Below are 24,904 nucleotides of genomic sequence, written 5' to 3' on the forward strand. Positions count from 1 at the left end.
TATGCGTTTTGTTCTTAAATAATAAATAAAAAACTTGTCTAAATGGTAACCAATACAAAATTTCTTTCTTTCATCATCATATTTAATAATAAGGTACTTAAATATGTACAATATATATTTTTTGTTAAATACAATAATTAAACGTTTTCTGATCACTGTCAGTCGACAATACTCGATGCAATTTTCTTGACCATCTATGCACCATAGCGTTCATCTAAAACTCTATTAATAATATTAGCACAATCCTTATTCTCAACTATACTGGCATGGTCACCATCTAAGTGATGTACCGTAAGGGTACTTTCTGTCAATTTTTCCAGACCATAATTTTCCTCGACTACCAATAACGGATTTTCCTTCGGACGCAATAGAAATATTGGAGCTTTGATCTTCTTCAATTCGTCTTGATCGAGAATCATTTTCAAACGGTTGAAACCAGCAATAGCAATATCCTTTACAAATTTGTCTGAGTAGTTTAACTCTGGTGGAATGACCTTTATTGCATAATTAAGTCTGTCGTCGTACGATTCGATTTCCTCTAGTTTTTCCATGAGTGATTCCCTGACATCATTTTTAGGAGCGATCAATTCCATGGTTCGACAAATCAGACTGTTTTGAAGTTGAGTGTCATTCGAGATAGAAAGTAATGAGGTAAGTAACCGGTGAATGAAGACTGGACTCCCGTCTACGCAGAATACTGTGCCATCGTGACCTGAGGGTTTAATTTGATCTTTGTTACAAGGTAATATTATTACGGACTTAAGTTATAGAAAATCAGAATTTAGATTTTATCAAGGATGATCTCAAAGTTTTGAAAAATACTTAAAAATTGTTTTTTCAGTTCAGCTCTATCAACTTCAAATTTAATACTTTCATTAAAACCCTTAAATGTTATTTAATTTATATAATATAGTTTTAGTTTTCAAATATATTTTAAGATACAAACCATCGCTTTCTAACATGCTTGCCAGTTTTAGCATGGGTAGGGTACCAAAACTGTATCCAAGAAGTATGTATGGTTTTCCAGGACTCAATTTCGATTTGACCGTCTGGAACGAAATGAATAAATATTTTGATGATAATATTGGTGTTACGGCAATAATATGTAACCTTAAGGAAAAATGTAACCATATAACTACCGTACTGGATAATGGAAAAACTACCCTGCATTTTTATAGGAGAGCCACACGCATGGTGGTCACGACCTTCAGAATTGAGGAAACTACTAGGAAGAACTTCTATTCGGATTAAAGCTTTTGTAAGAATCGGTGTAAGATTTCATACCTTGTATAATTTATTGACTAAGCAGTTTAGTGTATTCCTATCCTCTTCATAGCCGAACTGTAAAACACAAGTCTTGATCTTAAGCCCACGACATAAGGATTTCATTCCTGAAGCACAGCCTTCTATGCCAGGCAGCACAAACATTGTCAGGTCTTTTTCGCTATCTAATACATTGATCTGTAAATAAAATAGTATTTTTACTATTTTGTATATATTATGTAATAATAATATGTCAATTTTCATTGCAAAGTAATTATTTCAAATTTATTATATGAAAAACGAAATGACATTAGTTGAGTGAATTAAAACATTGCACAAGCTCTATCTAAAATTCCATTCAATAAATCAAAGTATATTTTATCAAATTGCGCTCTCGTTCGAGCCATGGCTAAGCTACAGTTTCCTTACCTCTGAGCCATCGCTGACCATAGATGGCATGTATATAAAAGGTTCATATGCCAAATTTTCATCACCAAAGTTCCTCATCAAGACTTGGAGACCGGCAATCTCATTAGAGATGACAGGGCGAGCTGAAGATGATGTCGACGCATTCACTTCTTTTTGAGCTGCTAGTTCTACTAGCCTGTTGGTATGTAATGATAAAATCACAATGCTGGATTGATTACAGTAATTAAAATAATTTACTTCAATTAATAATTCTTAAGAAGGGTTGGTGTCGAGCAGACGGCCGACTGTAAAACTAAAGTCAAAACCTGAATAGCAAACAAAATGTGCTTTAAAAAAAAGAGGAACACCTGATAACTTAGAAAAGTGGCCACCACGAGACACAGATAGAGTACTTTCAAATAAGGTGGTGGAGTGTCAAAAACCATATCTTAATACACAATGGCGTAACTAGAGTTTTAGGACCCAAAAGCAAAAAAGTCATATAATGAATAACAATTTACTTTGCAAATGTCAGGGATCTGATATCTTGCGCTGTCAGGAACATCTCGAATTCCCGCTCTAAAGTTTGTTTGATCTCGATCGCCATCATGCTGTCCATGCCCAGCTCAGCAAGAGCCACTTGCTGGGAGACTGTCTTTAGATCTTTGATACCTGGAATTCAGAGACAACAGTGGTTATCAGTTTGATGACCAGCACTTTTCTCTTAAGTGTCATAACTCTGAGATTTAATAAAATAGTCTTGAGTTTCATTCTCTTACCTAAAATCTGCGCAACTGCTTCACCAGCAGTTGCATAACCAGCACCTCCAACCCTCTTTTCGGCTACCACTATCGAGGACACTATCACGGCATCCTGTTTCAAGAACTTGTCCAGAGACAGCAGACAGGAGGAAATCCTTTGCTGTAAAGTTCCACCGATTTCCAATTGGACGTCTTCATCTTGCATGTCTGCCACGAGACCGACCTAAGAAATAATATAAACAAAATGGGATTGAAGTTTTTGTTAATGATATACTTATTTAAATTTCAATAAGTCATTAGAAAAATATAAAAAAGTCAATAGAATTGACATCGTAGATCTTGCCACTATACATATACATATGTATTGAAAACAACGCCAAAAGTCTATTTTATTTGAAGTACCAGTGTTCATTTAGTTGTTTTGGCAGGATTCACGTAAAACTACCAATCTGCTAAAAGTGGGCTGTGAAACTTTTTCGTTTGTTTTTAGAACAGACACAGACTATATATATTGTATATTTGACAGGAGATATTGTAGTGTACGTGGATGGGCAAACACAGGCACCCTTTGTCATAAATTACTATGTATTGCCAAGAAATTCTTGATATAATGTCCAAATTCATTATATATGTACTTTACGATCTGCATATTTAAAAGCTTTATTTGAAAAAATATGTTTTTGTAATATAAAGTATGTTTATATTTGAATTTTATATGAATTTTAGTGTAAAACATAAAACAATCCAAATAAACTGTCCTTACTGGTTAGTCCTCACTAGAATGCTAATAATACACGATATTTTTATCGAGGCTTCTTGTATATTGCTATGGCCTTCCTAACATTATAATACAAATGTTATCTTGAAGTCTAATTAACCATGCAGTTAGTTTTGGGACACTCACGTCACCCACAGCACCCCACTGCACGGCGAGCGCGGGGAGGCCGAGCTTCTTTCTCTGTTCACAGATCCTCTCCATCACGGAGTTGGAGAAACCGTAGTTGGTCTGACCAGCGTTACCGCGACCGCAGGACACGGATGAGAATATCACGAAATCCCTGGTGAATATCGAGAAGTGATTAGTCAAAATAATTTGGACTTAATTGAGATGAATGAGACTCTGAGACGATTGATTGTCTTATGAGATGACTGAGCGTGTTTATCGAAACTTAACCTGATATCAATATCGCAATATTATAATATGAATACAATTTAATCGTAAAAACGTGATAAAGTAATTATTTCCTGAATCAGTGGCTTGGATTCTATAATAAATTTAAAATTAATGCTGAAAAAATATAAATAAATAATGTTTGTTATACTGTACTCTATCATATTTGATAAAATACTATGGTATTTAATATGCCGTGATGTTCATGGATACATCACCAAATTAGAAAAATATGATTTGTTTGACCTGATTATTCACAAAATCTTTATTTTGGACCGGTGATATTTTTTATAAACATATACATTATTAAAATAACGAAACAAAAGTGCTCGCTGCAAGTCTAATTGAAGAAATTATATTTTTATTTTGAGTGATTTGAATGACATTCCTTTAGTAACATGCTTGGAGCAAGAAGTAATAATTTTTTGTACCTATTTATGCGAAAACGGAGCTTACTGGTTTTAAAAAGTTAAGTATTTTAAGATAACGATAAAAACTCACTTTAATTTAGGGCACATTTTCCTCGAAAACTTGTCCAAATTCATGGTAGCCATTGCTTTGGGAGCGAATGATGTCTTAAAAGTCTCTGGTGTTTGATTTTGGAAAATGGAATCTTTCAATATCACAGCCAAGTTGAATATCGCCTCGACTGCTCCCATCGCGTTCGCCATCTTCAACATTTGTTCACATCCTTCCTCAGTTGTGACATCGTGCGTTGAAATTTGTACATCAGCTCCGTAGCCCGCCCATGCTCTGTCAAAAGTTAAATGTTGTCAGACTTGATATTTTTCACTCACAAAAACAGAAGTAATATTGGAAAGTATTATATTCCTATCGTCTCCTAAATCCTGTACTTAAGATAAAATTGTCCATTTCCCTATGTAGGGAAATCAGTTACAATGCATTATCTCAAAAGAAAACCTTAGTACGGACTTTGCTAAATTTACAAGCCATTTCCGATATTGCGACATAATAAATAAAATTTTAACAAAAAGAAAAACCGACTTCAAACAAAACACTATTTTAAAACAAATGAAAATGCACGAAAAAGTAATAAAAATAATTGCGTATTCAACATATTTTTTAGAGTCTTCCTAAGTTAAATGAAATGAAAAATATTAGACTACTTAAAAGTCGATTAACGATTATATCATGTAGTTATAACTATTGTTATATTTGGAGCCGGTGTCAGCCACGGTGCCCTTGCCCCAACAATCAAAAGAAAGAAGCGATACGAGCCCCTTGATTGATCCAGTATATTATTGTGTAAAAGGTAATTTGTAAAAAACATATTTGTTAAAGTATTCTCGTATTGTTTTTTGATAGATATACTATAGGGTTTTATTGGCTGACACCGACTCCAAATATAACAATAATTATAACTACATGATATAATCGTTAATCGACTTTTAAGTAGTCTAATATTTTTCATTTCATTTAACTTAGGAAGACTCTAAAAAATATGTTGAATACGCAATTATTTTTATTACTTTTTCGTGCATATTCATTTGTTTTAAAATAGTGTTTTGTTTGAAGTCGGTTTTTCTTTTTGTTAAAATTTTATTTATTTTTTTATTTTAAGTGAAGCTGATGTTGACTAACTAATTTTTTTTAATATGGATAGATTAAGCGTTCCGTTTATATGAGTCAGAAACTACTTCGAGGACAATTTCAAAGGAAACTTGCGAATAAAGCAAAAATAGACTTTCGAAAATGCGGATTTAATACGTCACGCGGCGTAAACTACAAGGATCCCTCGAAAGAGCTGTAATCGAACTCAGCAAAAAAACTTTGAAAAAGACCAACTATATTTCGTACATCATATGACATCACATCACATACACAAAATTTGATTAAAGATAGTAAGAAATTCTGCCCCATATCGCACCCTAACTGCGAGGCGTATAGGAGTTCCATCACTACATAGTATAAAACAAAGTCGCTTTCTCTGTCCCTATATCTTTAAATCTACGCAACGGATTTTGATGCGGTTTTTTTTAAAAGATAGTGTGATTCAAGGGGAAGGTTTGTGTATATAATACATGAAGAATATAGTAAAGAAACACTGATAATTTTAGAAGTTTGCGATGTGATGTTGTATATAAACAAATTCTGTAGTATATTTAGTATCAGTATTGCACCCGTGCGAAGCCGGGGTGGGTAGCTAGTTGATTATAATATTCGACTATGATAATTACATAAACATAACCACATTACGGAAGGTGACTCAAATATTCAAATAACCCATAAATAAAAGATTCGACCGAGTATCGCTAACGTGCTCCTCAGAATTGTTCCGTTCCCTTCCGTTCCGTTACTTTGTCATGGATCATGTGCTCAGAACCTTACCAAACTTTCACCAAATTAACCTTGAAGTATATATTTTATAATAAAAAAAGCATTATCAAAATTGGTTAACGTGATTTTCAGTTATTCACCTATTTGTCGCGTATATACGTAATGCAAATTTAAGACTTATGTCGTTTTCACATGGATACCATCATCGGAAAAAAAAATAAAAAAAATGGGACCCCACGGGAAGCACTACCTTTCAAACAAAAAAAAAATTATCAAAATCGGTCCACCCAGTGAAAAGTTATGAGGTAACAAACATAAAAAAAAAAAAAAAAAAAAAAAAAAAAAAAAAAATACAGACGAATTGATAACCTCCTCCTTTTGGAAGTCGGTTGAAAAAGGTCTGTATTGAATTAAAAATAATTTTGACCGTAAAAAATTATACAATGTTAATTACTTTAGCCTTGCTGATTGGTAACCGTTGCTGATTCCTTTCCTGGATGTGAGCAGCACTTTCCTAGCTCCTCTCATGATGAGCCAATCTGCAAGCTCCAGACCAAAACCACCGAGACCTCCAACCACAATGTATACTAATTCTTCATCACACATGTATCTAGAAGAGAAATCAATATTTGTTATGATCACCAGAAAAAGTCACCTGGGATTAGTGATCAAAGTTTTATTTTGTTTCAACCAACATACCTTGGAACAGCCTCCATGCTTATATCCTTAGGTTTAACAGATCGACTGTTTTTATCCTCATCACGAATTTTGATTACCACCTGCAACAATTTTGTTGATAATGAAACTTGTGATTATAAGTATTATAGGTTTAAGTTTATCAGCAACCAAACATTTCAACGACTTTTAGGTAGCATATGTATGTATGTACAGCAATAATTTACATTATTATTTACTTCTTAAAGCTAAGCTATACATATGACAATTTAAGGAAATTATACATAAGGAAATAAAAACAATGAAGGATAAGGAGATTGAATATGTGCGTGTGTGTGTGTGTGTGTTAGTTTTAAAGAAAGTAAGTGGAAAGTAGATTCTACCGAGAAGAACCGGCTAGGAAATCAGTAGTTACTTTTATTAACATTATTAATATGATATGTTATATATTAGCATAGTTTCGGTTGAAGATTGTGATGTTGTGATGAGGAGTGATTGTGTATGAAAAAATAATTATAGTTTAATGACCTTGCCAATATGCTTTCCAGCTGCCATGTATCTGAATGCGGTCTCGATTTCATCTTTCTCGAAAGTGCAGTGCGTGAGCGGTCGAACAGCGCCGCTTGCAATACCAGTAATCAGCAGATCTCGAAGTGACTGTTTAATAAGGCATAAATATTAATTTTACAAATATAACATACAAGCTATTATTTATAAAGTATATAAATCTATAGATACCTTCTTAAAAGCATCGCTATCGTCGAAGATGACGTACAACATCACTCCGTGGAAGGAGATTTCGTTGCGGAAGAAGGAAACGTCAATTAACGTGTTGTTATTGATGTCAAACTTTCCGATTTCCAGGAAGCGACCGCGGTAGCCGAGGCAGCGAATCGAAGCCTGGATAAAGAAAAAAAAGTTCATTGTTAATAGTAATTTTTCGTTTACATGCAATAATATTGCTTTAAATGTCGCTTGAACCTGACCCAGTGGTCAGATGGAAACATTTACAAATATTTCGTTGACCATGGATATATTTGAGTATGAGCACTACCTTTTTGGCGACGCGTTTAATAAGTGGCCCTTATTGGCCTGTTTTCCGTCAAGTGTAGCTTTAGAATATGATTTTATACTCTACTATCTATCTTTATTACAGATTAAAATAAATATGTGATCATATCACGGCATATTTGAAGTGAAGTGTACGTGGCCTTATCACATTAGTTATCATACTTCAATTACTTATTTCACAAACAATGCTTGTGCGTAGATGTGAATTTGGATTTTCATAAAATTTGACCTCAGATTTTGAGACCTCAACATATGCAGTTCATGCATCTGCCTCGTTGAATGATATAAGAATAAATAATGTAATCTCGTGGTATATTTTCCAAAACTTACTTACGCCTAAAACTCCTCTAAAATAACACTATTCACTCAAAACTTTGTCTAGGTGTGAAAATATAGAGGTTTCACTTTTAATTATCAGGTAAATAAAGTAAATTTGGGTATGATTTTCGAATTAAAATGTTACAGCTAAAATACCTGTGTGAAATAACAGCTGCACCTTCAAAATAACACCATATTAACAAGACGATCCAGTAAAATATAGATTAAGATATGCAAAATGTAGAGATTCCACTTTTGGATATTAGGTGATTTTAGTTTGAATAAACAGTTTTAATACCTGTAATTTATCATCGGCAAGAGAATTGAGTACCAAATTAACTCCTTTTCCGTTCGTTTCTTTTCTGATCATGTGTTCGAAGGACGTGTCACGAGAATTGCCGATATGACTGTCTGTAAATAAAACGTTAGAGGATAAAATGCATTTTCAGAATTCAAATCATTTGAATCATCAAGAACGAAAACCTCAATTTGATTACCCTTAAGTTGTGGGAAAAGCTTCTTTATAAAGGCTCTTTTCTGTGGAGTACCAACAGTAGTGAACACTTCGCATCCGTAGTGAAGGGCAACGTTGATGGCGGCCTGACCAACACCACCAGAACCAGCGTGGATCAAGATGGATTCTCCTCTTTGTATCTTTCCTATCATTACCTGTTACAGTAATATAATCAAGATAATTAATAATATGCGGTCTGCAATGGATGATGGTAATCTTTATATTTCGTTGGATAAAAAATAGATAAATTTGATATATAATATTAATATCGATCTATGGTAACTGGTCTCTTTGGTTTAACTTAACTTAAATTGTCTCTCTCTCTCTACCTCATGTCATCTCTTTTACTCTCCAGCCTCGACGGACTGATTTACTCATACCACCATTTTCACATTAGTGTCGTTAAAGTAGTTCCTTCAATACCTTTCGCCTTCAATAAATAATCTTTAATAAACTACATATTCATTAATAATAAAAATGGCATAAATTAACTGTAATATATCACGGTATAATTTATTTTCAGTCCAAATTTATGTATCGGTTTAAATATTACTTACCAATGCATAGTATACTGTTCCATAAGCCACAGGCACGCTAGCAGCCTCTTCGAAAGTCCACTCATCAGGGATGGCCCATAATAGCGTCTTCTCTGCTACTACCATGTTAGCCAAACCACTATTCAAAACCATGCCCATAACTCGTGTACCACTGAAAGAGATAGGTTTAATATAAAATTATTTATACGAAAACAAAATATCAGACAGTAACTGAACGAATTGTATTGTTGATCAAATACAATAAACATATTACAATATTTTTTTTTATATTTTCTTAGACTAACTTGGACGTTTTGCCGACGATCTCAAATCCTTGCACGCACTCTTGCGCAAGTCTGCCAGTAGCGACGGAATCGGCTGTCACGCGCCCCAATGCAGTCATTACGTCTCGGAAATTCAAAGCAGCGCTGTATATCTGCGTAGTCAAATGCCTTTTTTACAAAAATGTCAATTTTGTGACAGTTTCACCACGCTACTCCAATCGAGATTTAATATAGATTGCGTTTTTTTACAATATTAATATAGTTGAAATTTATGCCTATTAAAACAATACATAAGATTATACAAATTATTTGTTGATAGATTAGGCAACTTTTATAATACTTGCATTTGTACTGTTTTACTTACATGCACAAGAACACTTTCTGGGTTCTTAAAAACTGGATTTTCTCTGATGGGTCCCTCCAGCCAGCTCAGAGAAGATAGATCTCCAATGGTGACGGTGTTCACAAACGCATGATGGGTCTTAATTGTATCCAAGTCACCGAGGAGTAAATGACGGTACGTTCCCCATTGACCCTAAATACAAAAAAATGTACATATTAAGAATAATTTTAAAATTAGCATGTATTGAATCTCAAATCATCCAAGGTCGTATCGTAATGTTACGTTGCTTGGACTTCAAAAGTCCATCATTAAGAGCGCATTTACTTCATAAATAATATTTAATGTTATTTAGAGTATCAATGTTTGTAGATCGTGGCAGCTCCTTTGGATGATAATTGAAATTAATTTGCTCCTGACTGAAGATAACAAAATGGAAATGTCTTTCCGAAATGTGCACGTCCCGAGAAATAAGGAACTGTACTTACTTCTTGATAAACATTTATAGCCAAGTCCTTATTCAACTGATTTGCATAGAATTCTAAATCCGGTTTAAATGGTGGTGCGGAAGGGTCGGCAATTAGTAACCCATGGAATAATTCACCACCAGGTTCTTTCCTCAGACAGTTGATGAGACCTAACAGTCCATTTATAGGCTCATTTTGACTATATAATACCAGTTTTTGTCCATTTTCGAGTTCTTTCTTCACTTTGTCTACCCAAGCGAAAGTTTGATCGGCTGAGACGATGTTAATATATTTCGCTGATTTCGTTGGAACTCGTTTTCTGAAGAGGATCATATATTCGACGCCAGTGTTTTGTATGGTGATGATATCGTATTTTTCAGAAAAATCTTTAGGATTAATAGATTTTTTTTCACGGCTCATGATAAATCCTCCGTTGCGGAGACTTGCTAACCCGTCTTTAAGCACCTAAAAATTGTAATCAAATAATAATAATAAGAAATATAAATATGAAGAAAAAAATATCGTTCACAAAACATAAAAATATTATGATATCGTTTTCTGTCAGCTTTAATATAAAATTTTAGTAGGATAATGTAAAAGTTTGAGGTTCTGTGTTTCTTTAATAAAAGGTGGTAACTTCTATTATATATTTGAAACAGGTTTTATACTACTTACTTCTGGTCTTTGAAGTAGATTAGCACCAATAAGTAGAAGAATATTATTTTCTCCAATCAACTTTTTACTTTCTTTACAAATATTCGATGGCATTTCAACAGGATCTTCAGAAATAATGGACAACTCAGCTTGTACTAGAGGCAAGTCACCTAAGACGTCTGCCACTTTATCCAAGATAGGTTCTAATCCAGCAGCTTTATATGCGTCGTCAACAATTTCAGCACTTTTAAATTTGTAAATTTGCATGTTTTCAAGAATCAGCTGGACGTTGCTTCTGAGAATGTCTTCAATCTGTAATTGATGCAGTTTTTTCGTTATTGTAAAACTTTCATTATAAATTTAAAAAAAGGTTACTTTGTTGATTATCTTGGTATAAATTATTTTATGACATTGCACTTTGATTTGGTTACGCTCACAAAAAAACATATCTATCAATGTACCTTCATCTCAGACTTTCCGAAGTTGGGTATGAATACGTTCTTTTCTAAAACTGGTACACCGAGAGGATTCCTTTTTGAAATAGGAGTTGCATGTAAACCTCGAATTTCGACTCCACCAGCTCTGGTAAAAAGTAATGTTAGTAAAATTATGATAATAAACTTGACAAGTTAACATTATTTTATCTTCAAATGTATATATTTTGTAAGGTTACCTTATAGTATCATGAGTAGGATACACTCTAATTTCAAACGACTGCCTTGTAGAATCCGGGTTCATTTTCGATACAGCTTCTTGGTGCATATCTATATCGATAGACAGTTTCTCAATACTGGTGGGTACAAAAAGTCCTCGGGTATCAAAACCAATAATCTTCATCTGCAGCATACAATCCATAAACGTGACCCAGTTGTTGACCCAGGCCAGGCGGCCACGGGTACCCTCCACGTTACATCCGATAACGCCTCGGAAGAGACCGCTGTGAATGAAATGAGTTTCATTTTCGACTTATTTCATGCTCAAATGAGCATGGTACTTTTTTTCATAAGTTTTAGGATAAATATATTCTTAACTACTGTTTACGGGATATTTGGAAAATAGTAAATAATTGCGCAAAGAAAAAGAGGACACTCAAATATGTACCAATAAGTTACAACGTGTTGAAATAGTTTAGGCCTAATCTTGACTTTTTTTTATCAAATAGATACTCTTTTGCCTGACTCCTCGTAAGTGGAAACCTGTAATTGCTCAGCGTGGTGCCGGTCGTGCATGGTCGTGCATGGTGCATGGTCGATAGCCGTCGAGTCTTATGCATGATTCGAATGACGATAGTAGAACTAAGGTTTTTTTCATAATAAATATGACTATTTTAATGTATTCAAGATATTATCGAAACTAAAATGGTAAAATGTAAATTGAATAAATACACAATCAATTCAAGATACCTGAATATATTTTTGTCTGAAGTCATTATGCAATATAATGTTCTGAATTAACTTTAATATGTCATCTTAAAGTTCTCGTATTGATATTAAACAAATAATAATTCATCAAAAAAAAAAAAAGATTTTGGTGGTTTGTAAAATAAGTTACAATTTTTTAGTAAGCTGTAATATTTAGTTACTTATACATAATGAAAGTAGATTATAACTTGCTGGATATATTTTTATGACAATGATACTATATAATTGTTGATTGGTATAATTCTATACATTACCTGTACTGGTAGCCCCTCAAACGTAACTCCTTGTAGAAGTCCTTTGTAAGTATGTGCATGACATTGGGACCTGTAGATTCGGGCTCATCTGGGAGCACACGGAAATCTTGTCCCACGTTCTTTTGTGCATAAACCTTGCCAGTCACAATGGACGCTCCGCTTTCAAAGATCTGTTGAACATTGTTACCAATTTTATTGCACAATCTTAATTCGTTACTTAAATAATCTATAAGATCATGGTCTGACCTGCTGTCCTATATGGATCAGAGTGTTAGGCTACAAATGGAATAAATGTAAATGAATGAATACTTGAATTTTGTTTAATTGGTGGTAGACCTTTGTGCAAGCTCGCCTGGGTAGGTACCACCCACTCATCAGATGTTCTACCGCTAAAGAACAGTACTCAGTATTATTGTGTTCCGGTTTTAAGGATGAGTGAGCCAGTGTAACTACAGGAACAAGGGATATAGCATTTTAGTTGCCAAGGTTGGTGGCCCATTGACGATGTAAGGAATAGTTAATATTTCTTACAGCGTCAATGTCTATGGGTGATGGTGACCACTTACCATCAGGTGGCCCATATGGTCGTCCGCCAACTTATTCCATAAAAAAAAGTTTATTTTTTTTTATTTCGCCTACTCGTATGGTATTAATACAAAAGACTTTGACTATATATATATAGTTAACATAAGTCCTGAATCTTGATTGATTGAAAAGACTTTGACTCCTTATCCCATTATAGTTAACACAAGTCCTGAACCTTGAAAAATTTCGACGACCTTATTTTACAATCTTAAAACTACGTTGAAAAAACGGTTTTTTAAATATTACAGTGGTGCTAGTTAAAAGATAGTGAATCAACGACAAACATCTTATGTTACATCTCTGGTACATATAGGATGATTTGGAACGAACTTAGGAATCTTAGCATATACTAACCTCAAAATTTCCACCTCCTTTCTGAATCATAACAATGAATTCTAAGATTCCTTCTTTGGGAATATTAGTAGCTCTTAGGAATCTCACGTTCTCGAACACCACAGAAACTTGTATGAACAGCTCCCCAATCATCATTGCCAGGGTTTCCCATACCATCACTAAGTAGCCGGTTGCAGGGTACAAGTTACGACCTAAGAGGAAGATTTTAATATTAACAACTGTTATAACAGACAAAAATTTTTAACTTTGACGTTTAAAAAAGGCATATCATTCGATACAAGATTTCATAGATGATGAAAGCGTGGAGTTAATAAAAATACCTGTTGACTTCCAAGAAGGACATATTTAATTTTAATAATTGTATTTAACTAACTTCACTTTGTATTTTTTAAATGTTGAAAAAGAGTAACTACCGAGTTTCTTGTCGGTTCTTCTCGGTAGAATATACATTTCGAACCGGTGGTAGCTTCACTTAATTGTAAAATGACGATTCAAAAGTGCCCGTAAAAGCCTACTTGAATATGTTTATTTAGGTTTTTTTTTAATAAAATTATGATATTTTTTTATGAGTTTAAAAGCTATACGTGAGCCTCATTCTTTTATATTATCGTTAGCATTGTCGATATCTGCCCGAGCATTATATGTATGAGAATATAATGGAACTCAAGCCAATCGTAAGCGTACCTAGTGTACCAGCTCATTAACACGTTGGCAACGGCATCATTTTTTGTTTCTTCATTCCTGCGGTACATTAGACCCGTAAAAAGTATATATATTTATCACATTCCTACAGTATATTACGAACAGAGAAACCTATATTTTTCTTAGCCACGCAAGGGACACACACGTGGCGTATTAGACCTCGCTTTACATTGAACGTGTTAATGTTGTGTTCCGGTTTGAAGGGTAAGTGATTCGGATGGAAAGTTCTGTCGTATTTTAAATAAGCAGTTATTCTTTCTTGTTCATATAAATTATCTGGCTGGTGAGTAATTGGGATTTTTACCTGAAATATGGCAACGAGTTGTAACAAACAGCGGGTCATACATAATTGATGAATATTAAATACATATGTTTTTTTATGGAATAGCTTGGTGGGCGGGCATATGGGCCACCTGATGATAAGTGGTCACCATTACTCATAGACAATGATGCTGTAAGAAATATTAATTATTCCTTACATCGTCAATGTGCCACCAACCTTTGGAACTAAGATGCTATGTCCCTTGTGCCTGTAGTTACACTAGCTCATTCACCCTTCAAACCGGAACACAACTATACTGCGTACTGTTGTTAAACGGTAGAATATCTGATAAGTGGGTGGTACCTACCCAGGCGGGCTTGCACAAAGCCCGCACCAAGTAGGTTTTATAAATTAATTCAAATATTTTCTTTAATATACGACAGAAATTTCTCTCAAACTTATTAATAATAAAATATAAGATTTACCATCAACCACGTGACCGACCATGAACTCCGACATTTCTTGCTGAATGTCCGCGTACACCGTTCTTTCACTGGCCTCCATCAGATAATTGCCTTTAAAGGATATTACGGTCCTGAAGTTAATAGGAAATTATTATAAGGTATGTTAATGGTAGTCAACATATAAGTTAATTATAATAATTAAGCACCAGTCAGTGGCCTGAGCCGAGGTGGCCCAGTGGCAGATGATTGTGGGTGCAAACCCAGGCAAGCACCACTGAATATTCATATGCTTAATTTGTGTTTATAATTCATCTCGTGCTCGGCGGTGAAGAAAAACATCGAGAGGAAACCTGCATCGAAATTCTGCCACCAACCCTCATTAGTACAGCGTGGTGGAATATGTTCCAAACCTTCTACTCAAAGGGAGAAGAGGCTTTAGCCCAGCAGTGAGAAATTTACAGACTGTTGTTGTTGTTGGTCAGTGCGCTCGCGTATGTTTCTCATTAATGAAAATATTACAGACTTTTGAGTAAGAAAGAAATATTTTTCTTTGGTTTTTTGATAAATATCATAAGATTTATACTAACCAATCTTCACTATGTTCCCACTCGACCAGGTGGGAAAGCATTGGAGTTCCTTGTGACACAGGAAATTCTATAGTGGGGTAAACGTTGGCGATGTGTGGGTTCAATCCGGCTTCGTATAACCTGTAAATATGGTACTCATTATTTCGACTTCCAAAAGTAGAAGTATCATGTAAAATAGATATAGTTCTTCTGACGTGGCGTGAATAAGATGACAAAATAAGTTTGCCATAAAGAATTTACATTTACATTGCGCTCTATTCTAGAACTTTTTGGATGGACCATCAAATTTGTAAGACCTTGAAAGACATGTAACAAATTAGATTACTTACTTGCCCAGAGCTGTCAGGACGACTTGTACATTGTCATTGTGTTTTATCTCGGTTAATGGAACATAGATCCTATCCTTCTTAAGAGATTGAGCTAATTTCTGCAGGGCTCCTGGCGCAATCTCTATCACAATAGCGTTTTCGGGAACAAGTCGAGCTGCCTCCTCAAACAGCACTGGACTCTATTGAAGGGATATATGTTTAGTACAATTTGTCGAACAGGACAGTTATATATACACCTCTCACTCCAACTATTGAAGTGAGGAGTTCATCAAAATATGTTATTCGATAATTGTCAGTCATCTGAAAAGATTTCGATTATAGAGATTGTAGGCAACTGCATATACAATAAGATACCGGGAAATATAATTCTTCATAAACTTATTCAAATTTATTATTCATTAAAATAATATCGGATTAAGGCTCGAGTCCCATCACAGGAATTAACCTAATTATTGTTAAACAGCATTATAAGTCTGTTTATTTGAAAAGAGTAACTATGCAACTATTAAACGCAGTAACAGCATTAGCATATAGCATTTGCATTTAGTGAGTCGATTCAATCATCAATACCTGTTGTATATGCTACATTTTCAATGGCTTTCTACGTATTTAACTGCACTTACTAGTAAACCGTTGGTGTGGTATTCAGCTGAGGATGTTTTCGCTTTGGAATCTTCCCACAAGTTCTGCTGAATAGATGTAGACAACCAGCGCTCCGAACGCAGTTTTGGTGTTGGAATTACTTCCTTCAGATTTTTAAGAAGTGTAGGTCCTGTTCCAAATTTGAAAAATTTGTAATTTTTAAGTAACATCTTTCACAAATTGACAATTTTAATTTTTTTAATAAATTAACAGAAAAAATGAGGCGGCCTCAAATTTTTTTTTGCGATATTAACGATTAAATTAAAATTAGTTTTTTTATAATTACCAACTCACCAGCTTTATCAGTGAGAGCCAAACCCATATAATATGCAGAGAGAATCGTCTGTTCAGCTGTCAAACAGCCATCTGCGTAAGCGCAAACCAGTTCACCGGCACTCTGACCTAAAATACAAATGTAAGGTGAGGTGAGGTAAGAAAGTGTCAATATATTTTTTGTACGTAAAATTATTTAAGCTAATTAGGCATGATACGGCGTGCGTGGCATTGTGAAAACAATCTGCCAACGTCTAAGCTGTTACTAAAAATTTTTGACAATATAAACCTGAAATCAGAATCTTGGGATGTACGGCCTCATAAACCTACCGATAAGGCAGTCAATAAAGTTATTTGCCTGACGAAATGCTGCAATACTCACCAATAATAAAGTCAGGTTCAATCCCAACAGCTTTTAGGACGTCTGTGAGACCGATTTGAAGAGCGTTGATACCGATGAAAGAATTGAGGACGTTGTCATTTATCTTTGGGTCTGTATTCGTTATAAGCTTGACCAAGTTTATACCCTTAAGCTCTAATGCCTTTTGACACCTGGGGAAAACGATAACGATATTATTTTTATATAGAATTTTCTTTATGATGATATCCAATAACTAGCATACTGAACTATAAAAATCAACATAATATGTTTGGTAGTAGGGTTTTGTCCAAGAACGTCTGTGTAGATTCCACCCATTCCTCATATTTTCTACCATCAAACTATAGTCAGTATTATTGCTATCCCATCTGAAGTCAAGAGTGATTGACACTATAACTACACAAGCACAAGGGACATAACCTCAATTCCCAAGGTTAGTGATACATTGGCGATATAACGAATTATTAATATTTATTACATAGGTAATGTCACTGGGTAATTTTAAAGACAAATGGGCCTCCTGATAGTAGTAACCACACTACTATCAGGAGGCCTATTTATCTTTAAAAAATGTACAGAACATTCTTTATTTTAAAGATGTTCAATAATATACATTTATTTAATACGTGACACCATCTAGAATATTGATTCCTCTACTGATTATAATTATAGCTTTCAATCTTACTTTTCAATAGCAGCGGCGAATATAGGAACTCTCATTAGCTGTTTAGCGATTCCTGCCCACTGAGAATCTATTCCGGAGTATACGAAGCACACTGGACGTTGGGCACCGGAGAAGTGTTGGATGTCCCGAGCGAGTAATAAGCTCTTCGTTGGAGTCGATCCTGAGTATGATAAGGTAACCGAAATAAATTAAATATTGGATTCAATTGCACTTTTTCAAATTTACATAATAATGATTTTGATTAATTAATTCTGACTAAACTTTTTTTCCTGATCAAATACATTTATTATAGAACATAATCTTTTATCCTTCTTGATCAAATTTAGAGCAAAATAATTAATTTCTGAAACAAAATAAAAAAGAACATAAAAAATTACCCAATAAACTGTATCCTCTAAAATTGTGACCAGTGATATCTTTATCGTGTATCGCTTGTAAAAGTCTAATAAGTTCAACGTCAACTGTCCTCGACTCAAGGTCATCTAGGATCTTAGCCACGGCAGATTCAGTCCGACCCGAGATACAGACCAATCTAGGCAGATCATCTGACGGTATTCCATTATTGACCTGATTGTGAAAATTAGAAATGTATTTTTTAAGTTATTGTAATATTATAAATACGAGAACAGTTTAAAGAATGCATCAAGTGCGAAATTGGCGAAAATATAGCATAAGATTGGCAAAACATGTCTTACACCAGATATATAGATTGTTTTTCCTTTGTAACGCATTCAAATAATTATCTAACACTGGACGGAAGGATGGATGCAAATAATTTTACTCTTAAAATATATCGGTCATTTAAATTATAGTTGTCAAGTTTTGAACACATGCAAGAATTTATTAACAGAACTAACCTTCGTTCTCGCAACGTTTTTCAGCAAGGCATGGGCGTTTGCACCTCCAAAGCCGAAGCTGTTGATAGCGGACATGCCTCTGCCCCATGGCTGCTTTTCAGTCACCACCTTCAGTTTTCCCTCTTCGAGAAGTGATACTTCTTTTCTTGGGATTTTGTAGTTTATATTTGGAGGAATATATCCTGTTGTATATGCGATGCAGAGCTGACAAAATTTTATGCTATTAGATTTAATACAAATTTGAATACATACTATTTTTTTATCTTTTAACCACAAGCTTCCTACTTATTATTACCGGTTACCAATTAAAGGTATTTTACAGATAGATTAGATAGATTATTATGTAGTGAACCTATGCTTAATATACTTACAAGATTGCTCAATATATTGCTCGCTTTGAGCTAGTAGTTTATATAAAAAAAAAAAACTAAAAATATTTTTAATAAAACTGCTACTGATAAATTCATTGTAATGCTTTTTACCTTCGCCACTGAACATAGACCAGACACCGGTTCTGTGTGTCCCAAATTAGACTTGATAGATCCGATCATGAGAGGATCAGTTCGCCCAGTACAGAAGATGTCGCCAATAACTTTTAGTTCCACGGGATCTCCAACCATAGTTCCTGTTGGGAGCAGAGTAGTTCTTGATATATTTGAAAAACTCATGCGATCAGACATGATATACTAGCTAATCAACGTCACATCTACAAAACTATATCTGATTGTTATACCGGATAAAATAATAAAACGTAAAAATGTCTACAACTTTCCAGTTGCATAATGTTTTGTTTCAGTTTATTTTTGTTGTCAACGATGAAGGGTTCCATGAACTTTATGATATTTAAGAGCGCATCTAAAATATAACGCATCATAATTCATAAGAGAGAGATTAGGAATTATTGGAATTGTATCTTATCATACAAACTGACTTAAACTGTAAGAGAATTATTTATAAAATGTGTAAATTCTAATTTAATATTTACGGATGAAGAGTTTAATTGAGATGTTGTTTAATGATAATATTGTTTGCAATAATTAACTATGAAAAGAGTTCACAGTATTTCTTACAGCGTCAGTTTTTTCGGGAGGTCCCGACATTTAACTCATTCTGATAATTTGGCCCATTGAGTTTTGCCTGCCTTTATTGTATATTAAAAACAAAATAGATACTAAGATATGCTTGACCTATAACCCTAATAGTATATGATATATATATAAAACCTGGATCGATGAATCTAACAAAAAGGATTTATTCATAATTTGTCTTCTACGTAGTAAATATAAGGCTTAATATCTGATGATTGTGTTTTTAATTCGCATACCTGTTCCATGAGCTTCCACGTACTCGAGGGTGTTGGGTGGAACCCCACACTCTTCGTAGAATTCACTGAGAAGTAACTTCTGCACTTCACCAGAAGGGTAGGTGATACCTTGGTCTTTATAACCATCACAATTAGTTTTGGCGTGGATTATTTGTGCATAGACTCTGAAAACAATATCTGGTCAGGCTATTGCTCTTTAGAACCTTAACTATGTGATTTCTAGGCAGGGTGTATAAAAATTTAAATTTTAATGTCGTGACATACTTTGTACAGTACTTTCGGTAGTGATAAACAAATTATGAAATGTAATGCAAAATGTAAATATGTCTTGAAATATACTTAAATAATTTTTCGAAACATAAAATCACATTAATGTTTTGTAGTATTAAAATGAAAAGTCGTAATTTTTAGTCTATATATCACGTGATATAAAACACAAACAGCCATGTGTGACGTCATATAAACAAAAACTCATTTTGACATTATCTGGAACTTTAATAAATAGGCCAGTCAATAAAGCCCGTGAAGGTCAAGTAATTAGTATCATTATGATTGTTTAATATGTGGTTTGGGACGTTAAAATAATAACAAATTAAAATTTACAACCCTCTGTGGTGAACGCTAGGGGGCTGAGAAGGTGAAAAGCGTTTTTGTTTATAACTTTGTTCAAAAAATTATTACATGGTTAAAAATTGGACAAAAGGTATAAACAATTATTATTTATTACTTATTTTGTATTAAAATATTTAATGTTTGCCTTATTTTTTGTTTAGAGCAAAATTAATGTTTTTTATATAACAGTGGTAAAAACTTGTTTAAACGGGTTGATATGTTTATAGAAAGTTATTAATTACATATTACAATTTTGCAGTACCTTTTCAAACATAGTAGAATAACTTAATCAAGGTATACTAGCAATTATTATCACGCAGAATCATTGATCTAAATGTTATTTGTCAGTAACACCTATCCTAGAGGATCTTATTACCTCCTTGAGTCCTTAGCCTTTTGCAACAAACAAACGACTATTGCTTCAGACCGGGCGTAACCATTGGCGTCGTTGTCAAAACACTTGCATCTTCCATCAGCTGATAGAACACCGAGTCTTCAACAAAAATATAGCGATTAAAAACATTCGTTAAGTTGGGGCAAAAATCATCCACAAAATAGTTTTTCATCACTACCTAGAGAACTGGAATGAGACGAAAGGATGAAGGCACAGGTGAGACCCTCCAACGAGAGCTGCGTCACAATGGCCGTCACGTATAGCTTTGAATGCGTGTTCCAAGGCATACATGGAGCTGGAGCAAGCTGAGTCCACAGCGTAGGAAGGACCAGTAACTCCAAGCCAGTGGGAGATACGGTTGGCTAACATCGCTCGGGAACAGCTGAAATTATATTTATAGCATTTCTATTGTGACCCAACTTGAACTCTTTAATATATGAAAATAATCGATACATAATAGTATATAAACAAACATAAATGAACCAAGATCTTGTTAAATTATCATTAAATTAAGAGTAGGCCTGATAACGCATGTTAATTATATAGGATGCAAACTGATATTTTTTATACCTACGATGACGTCATCGCAGCCATAATTGAACATGAAAATGATATTTTAAAATGATTTATATCTATTTGAGCAGTGATACCCCCATTTATTACCTCAGCTAGAGACTCTCTTCGGGATGTTTTTAACAGAGTAGGAATACTTACTGTTGCGTCGCAATATATTTACAACAATATTATGTATATTCACAGTAACATTGATCACTTTGATAAAATCAGTGATAATCATTGTATATGCACTAGAAGTAAGGATAAACTTATAACGCCAAGTTTCCGACTCCGCAAAGTCAATAGATCCTTCTTGGGGCAAGGTATCCGTTTCTATAATAAAATTCCGCAGAAATTTTTAACTTTGCCGTTTAGTAAATTCAAATCGTTTGTTAAAAATACATTGTTAGAAAAAGCATACTATTCGATAAAAGATTTTGTAGATGATAAAAAAGCGTGGAGTTAATACCTGTTGACTTCCAAGCAGGATACATTAATTGAAATAATTGTATTTAATTAACATGACGTTGTATTTTTTAAATGTTAAAAAAGAGTAACTACTGAGTTTCTTGCCGGTTCTTCTCGGTAGAATCTACTTTCCGAACCGGTGGTAGCTTCACTTAATTGTAAAATGACGATTCAAAAGTGCTTATAAAAGCCTACTTGAATAAAGTTTATTTTGATTTGATTTGATTTGATTTGATTTGATTTACTAGCCCAGAAGAGTTTTTACTGTGTACTATTGTATTCAAAATGTGGATCAAATTCAAATCAAATCCTCCGCAGCAATGATACCTCATTTTACTTGTCCAAAAGAGTTTTTGACGACCTCTGTGGTCGAGTGGTGTGTACACCGCTTTTCATGGGTACACCACCCCGAGGTCCCGGGTTCGATTCCTGGCCGAGTCGATGAAGATTACCATTACTTTTTTATGTTGTCAAGATGACACTAACACCGTACCGTCGTTACTTCTGATTTTCCATAACATGAGTGCTTTGGCTACTTCCATTGGGATTAGAGTAATGTATGTGATGTTGTCTCATATTCAATTACTTATTATTATTTTAAAGCTTGTTTTTGTATTAAAATTTGTATCAAATTCAGATCAAATCGCAAGTCGCTCTACTATAGGGTATATGTATACTATAGGGACTGTATAATATAAGTATGTTAAAAAAAATCCCACTTACCCGGTGATACCGTAATCATTGACATGCATTTTTTTGTACCACCATTCTTTTTCAGATTCCGAAAAGCAAGCACCGATAAAAACCCCAGTCTTGGTGTTGCGCAGTTCCTTAGGATTTAAACCTGAAGATAAAGATCACTATTAGTACTTATTGTTTGCTTGCGATAGCTTATTTATTGATTTAATTGATAGAAAAGCTGAGATGGCCCAGTAGTTAAAACGTGTGCATCTTTACCGATAATTGCGGGTTCAAGCCCAGACAAGCACCACTTTATATATGTGCTTAATTGTGTTTATAATTCATCTCATGCTCGGTAGTGAAGGAAAACATCGTGAGGAAACCTGCATGTGACTAATTTCATCGAAATTCTGCCACATGTGCATTCCACCAACCCGCATTGGAACAGCGTGGTGGCCTCCTCAAAATTTACAGGCTGTTACTTTAATTGATAGTACACCTTGGGAATGAAACGATCACATCCTGGCTATTTCTATTCATATTAAAAGTATTTAATAAATTTGATCTGGTTCTTCTCAGGTCTGAGTGTTTTCTGCCGGTGGTAGTTTTTTAATTTGACTATCAATAAGTACGTGTAATGCCTTAAATTTATTCCATATGGAAATATTGTATAAATTAGACATTGAGTTTGGAGTTTATTGAAGTTTGGCAGCATCAAAAATGTCTGCAGTAAAGTGAGCCATCACATATTTTGCATAATCTTGACAAGTGTCAGTGGATATTTGTGTTGTTTAATTAAATAGAAATCTATCGATATAAATTTATATTGATCAGTTACTATTAAAAATGATTTTGAAAATGATATCAATCGCGTGTTTTAAAAAAATATTATCTTCTGATGTAAGGGTAAGTTACAGTACATACAAATGTTAAGTAACGTGATGTGGTGCGTTGCGAATATGTGTAACGTGACGTCATCGAGAAAATTACGTTAACGTAACAACGACAACGTAACGTACATATATCACGTTACACCTTGCCGCGTTAATAAAGATATATGTTACCACTATTATCGCAATCAAATCAAATCAATTTTATTCAAGTAAACTTCACAATAAAGCGTTTTTTTATCGTCAATAATTAAATACTACCATCGTTTCGGAAAGCTGCTTCTAGCGAAAAGAAACGGCAAGAAACTCGCATAGTTGCTCTTTTCATATAAAATTTACAATGCTTTTATTTATAGTAATTAGTGTCCTATGATGGAACCCGAGTCTAACTCCAGGCGTTTCTTTCCAAAAAATACTCCTTTAATGAATATTATGATTTTTTTATTAATTTAGTCTTAATAACCTTTTTAAATTTTGAAAATGGTTAATTGATTATAGTTGCCCAAAAGTGTGCCCAAAATCGAACTATAAACATGAGATTCTATGGATACACAAAGAAAATAAATCAAGTAATTTTTCATTGATTGTCACTATTTATGTGTGTTCGTAATTAATTCCAAATATAGAGCATGCTAAGTTACCAGCGTCGATTATAGCTTCATATGTCTTCTCCATAATGATTCTGGTCATAGGATCCATGGTGTGAGCCTCCTTGTAGTGCACACCGAAAAAACTGGCATCGAATTTTTCAATTTTATAGATCTTGCCAGTACGCTGCGGGATCTCAGGGTGAGTCAGCATCCAACGACGGTTATCCCCGGATATCAGATCCAACTGAGGACAATGACATATAGGTTGAAATAATTTAATTCCTCTGAACGATGATGATCGGGTCAAGATGGCCTATTGCTTAGAACGCGTTCATCTTAGCTGATGATTGCGAGTATTCCAGGCAAGCACCACTGAATATTCATGTGCTTAATTTGTGTTTATAATTCATCTCGTGCTCGGTGGCCAAGGAAAACATAAAGAAAACTTGTATATGACTAATTTTAACGAAATTCTACCACATGTGTATTCCACCAACCCGCATTGGAACAGCGTTGTGGAATATGTTCCAAACCTCCTCAAATTGAGAAGGCCTTAGCCAAGTAGTGGGAAATTAACAAGCTGTTGTTGTTGGTTGTTGTTGATCAATTACGACACACAATATCTACCAAACTTTTGAATCACTTTTTAAAATTAAATTAATTTATAATAAACAAAATGATACCTTATTAAACAAATTCTCTTGTAAGTGTATAACTGATTCCGAATTGGGGAAGTAACCAGAGATCCCGGTGAGATAGACCTCATCACCGGGGTCCGGAGACGGCATCTTTGGTCCCAACGTCACCGAGTCTCCTGATGCAGTTGTGGGTGCCAT

General features: G+C 34.3%; 1 protein-coding gene across 1 annotated transcript; it reads right to left on the bottom strand.

Annotated features, from left to right (window-relative positions):
* Positions 1 to 24,904, bottom strand: LOC124533251 (fatty acid synthase-like). Its single transcript, XM_047108455.1, has 39 exons — positions 24,752 to 24,904; positions 24,120 to 24,312; positions 22,631 to 22,751; positions 21,063 to 21,266; positions 20,867 to 20,983; positions 19,879 to 20,042; positions 19,037 to 19,179; positions 18,555 to 18,758; positions 18,075 to 18,264; positions 17,698 to 17,857; positions 17,016 to 17,185; positions 16,655 to 16,762; positions 16,342 to 16,490; positions 15,719 to 15,897; positions 15,390 to 15,509; positions 14,824 to 14,933; positions 13,375 to 13,565; positions 12,436 to 12,605; positions 11,434 to 11,697; positions 11,222 to 11,342; positions 10,782 to 11,072; positions 10,128 to 10,571; positions 9,664 to 9,834; positions 9,321 to 9,451; positions 9,037 to 9,187; positions 8,463 to 8,634; positions 8,264 to 8,376; positions 7,315 to 7,476; positions 7,105 to 7,233; positions 6,601 to 6,680; positions 6,356 to 6,511; positions 4,105 to 4,356; positions 3,337 to 3,490; positions 2,451 to 2,655; positions 2,193 to 2,343; positions 1,693 to 1,867; positions 1,285 to 1,461; positions 947 to 1,049; positions 1 to 712 (listed from the first exon to the last, which is right to left on the bottom strand). Exons 1-39 carry the CDS (start codon positions 24,902 to 24,904, stop codon positions 195 to 197), a joined length of 6,966 nt encoding a protein of 2,321 aa, XP_046964411.1. The 3' UTR covers positions 1 to 194.

Source organism: Vanessa cardui, chromosome 10 (genome assembly GCF_905220365.1).
Source record: "Vanessa cardui chromosome 10, ilVanCard2.1, whole genome shotgun sequence".
Classification (NCBI taxonomy): domain Eukaryota; kingdom Metazoa; phylum Arthropoda; class Insecta; order Lepidoptera; family Nymphalidae; genus Vanessa; species Vanessa cardui.

Excerpts from the sequence above, each read along its gene's own strand:
- LOC124533251 (XM_047108455.1), bottom strand. The coding sequence starts at position 24,904 with ATGGCACCCACAACTGCATCAGGAGACTCGGTGACGTTGGGACCAAAG. Across the intron at positions 2,656-3,336 it reads AGTGGGGTGCTGTGGGTGAC|GTCGGTCTCGTGGCAGACAT; the intron begins GTGAGTGTCCCA and ends ATTATTTCTTAG. Across the intron at positions 1,050-1,284 it reads TAGTCAATAAATTATACAAG|ACGGTCAAATCGAAATTGAG; the intron begins GTATGAAATCTT and ends ATTTCGTTCCAG.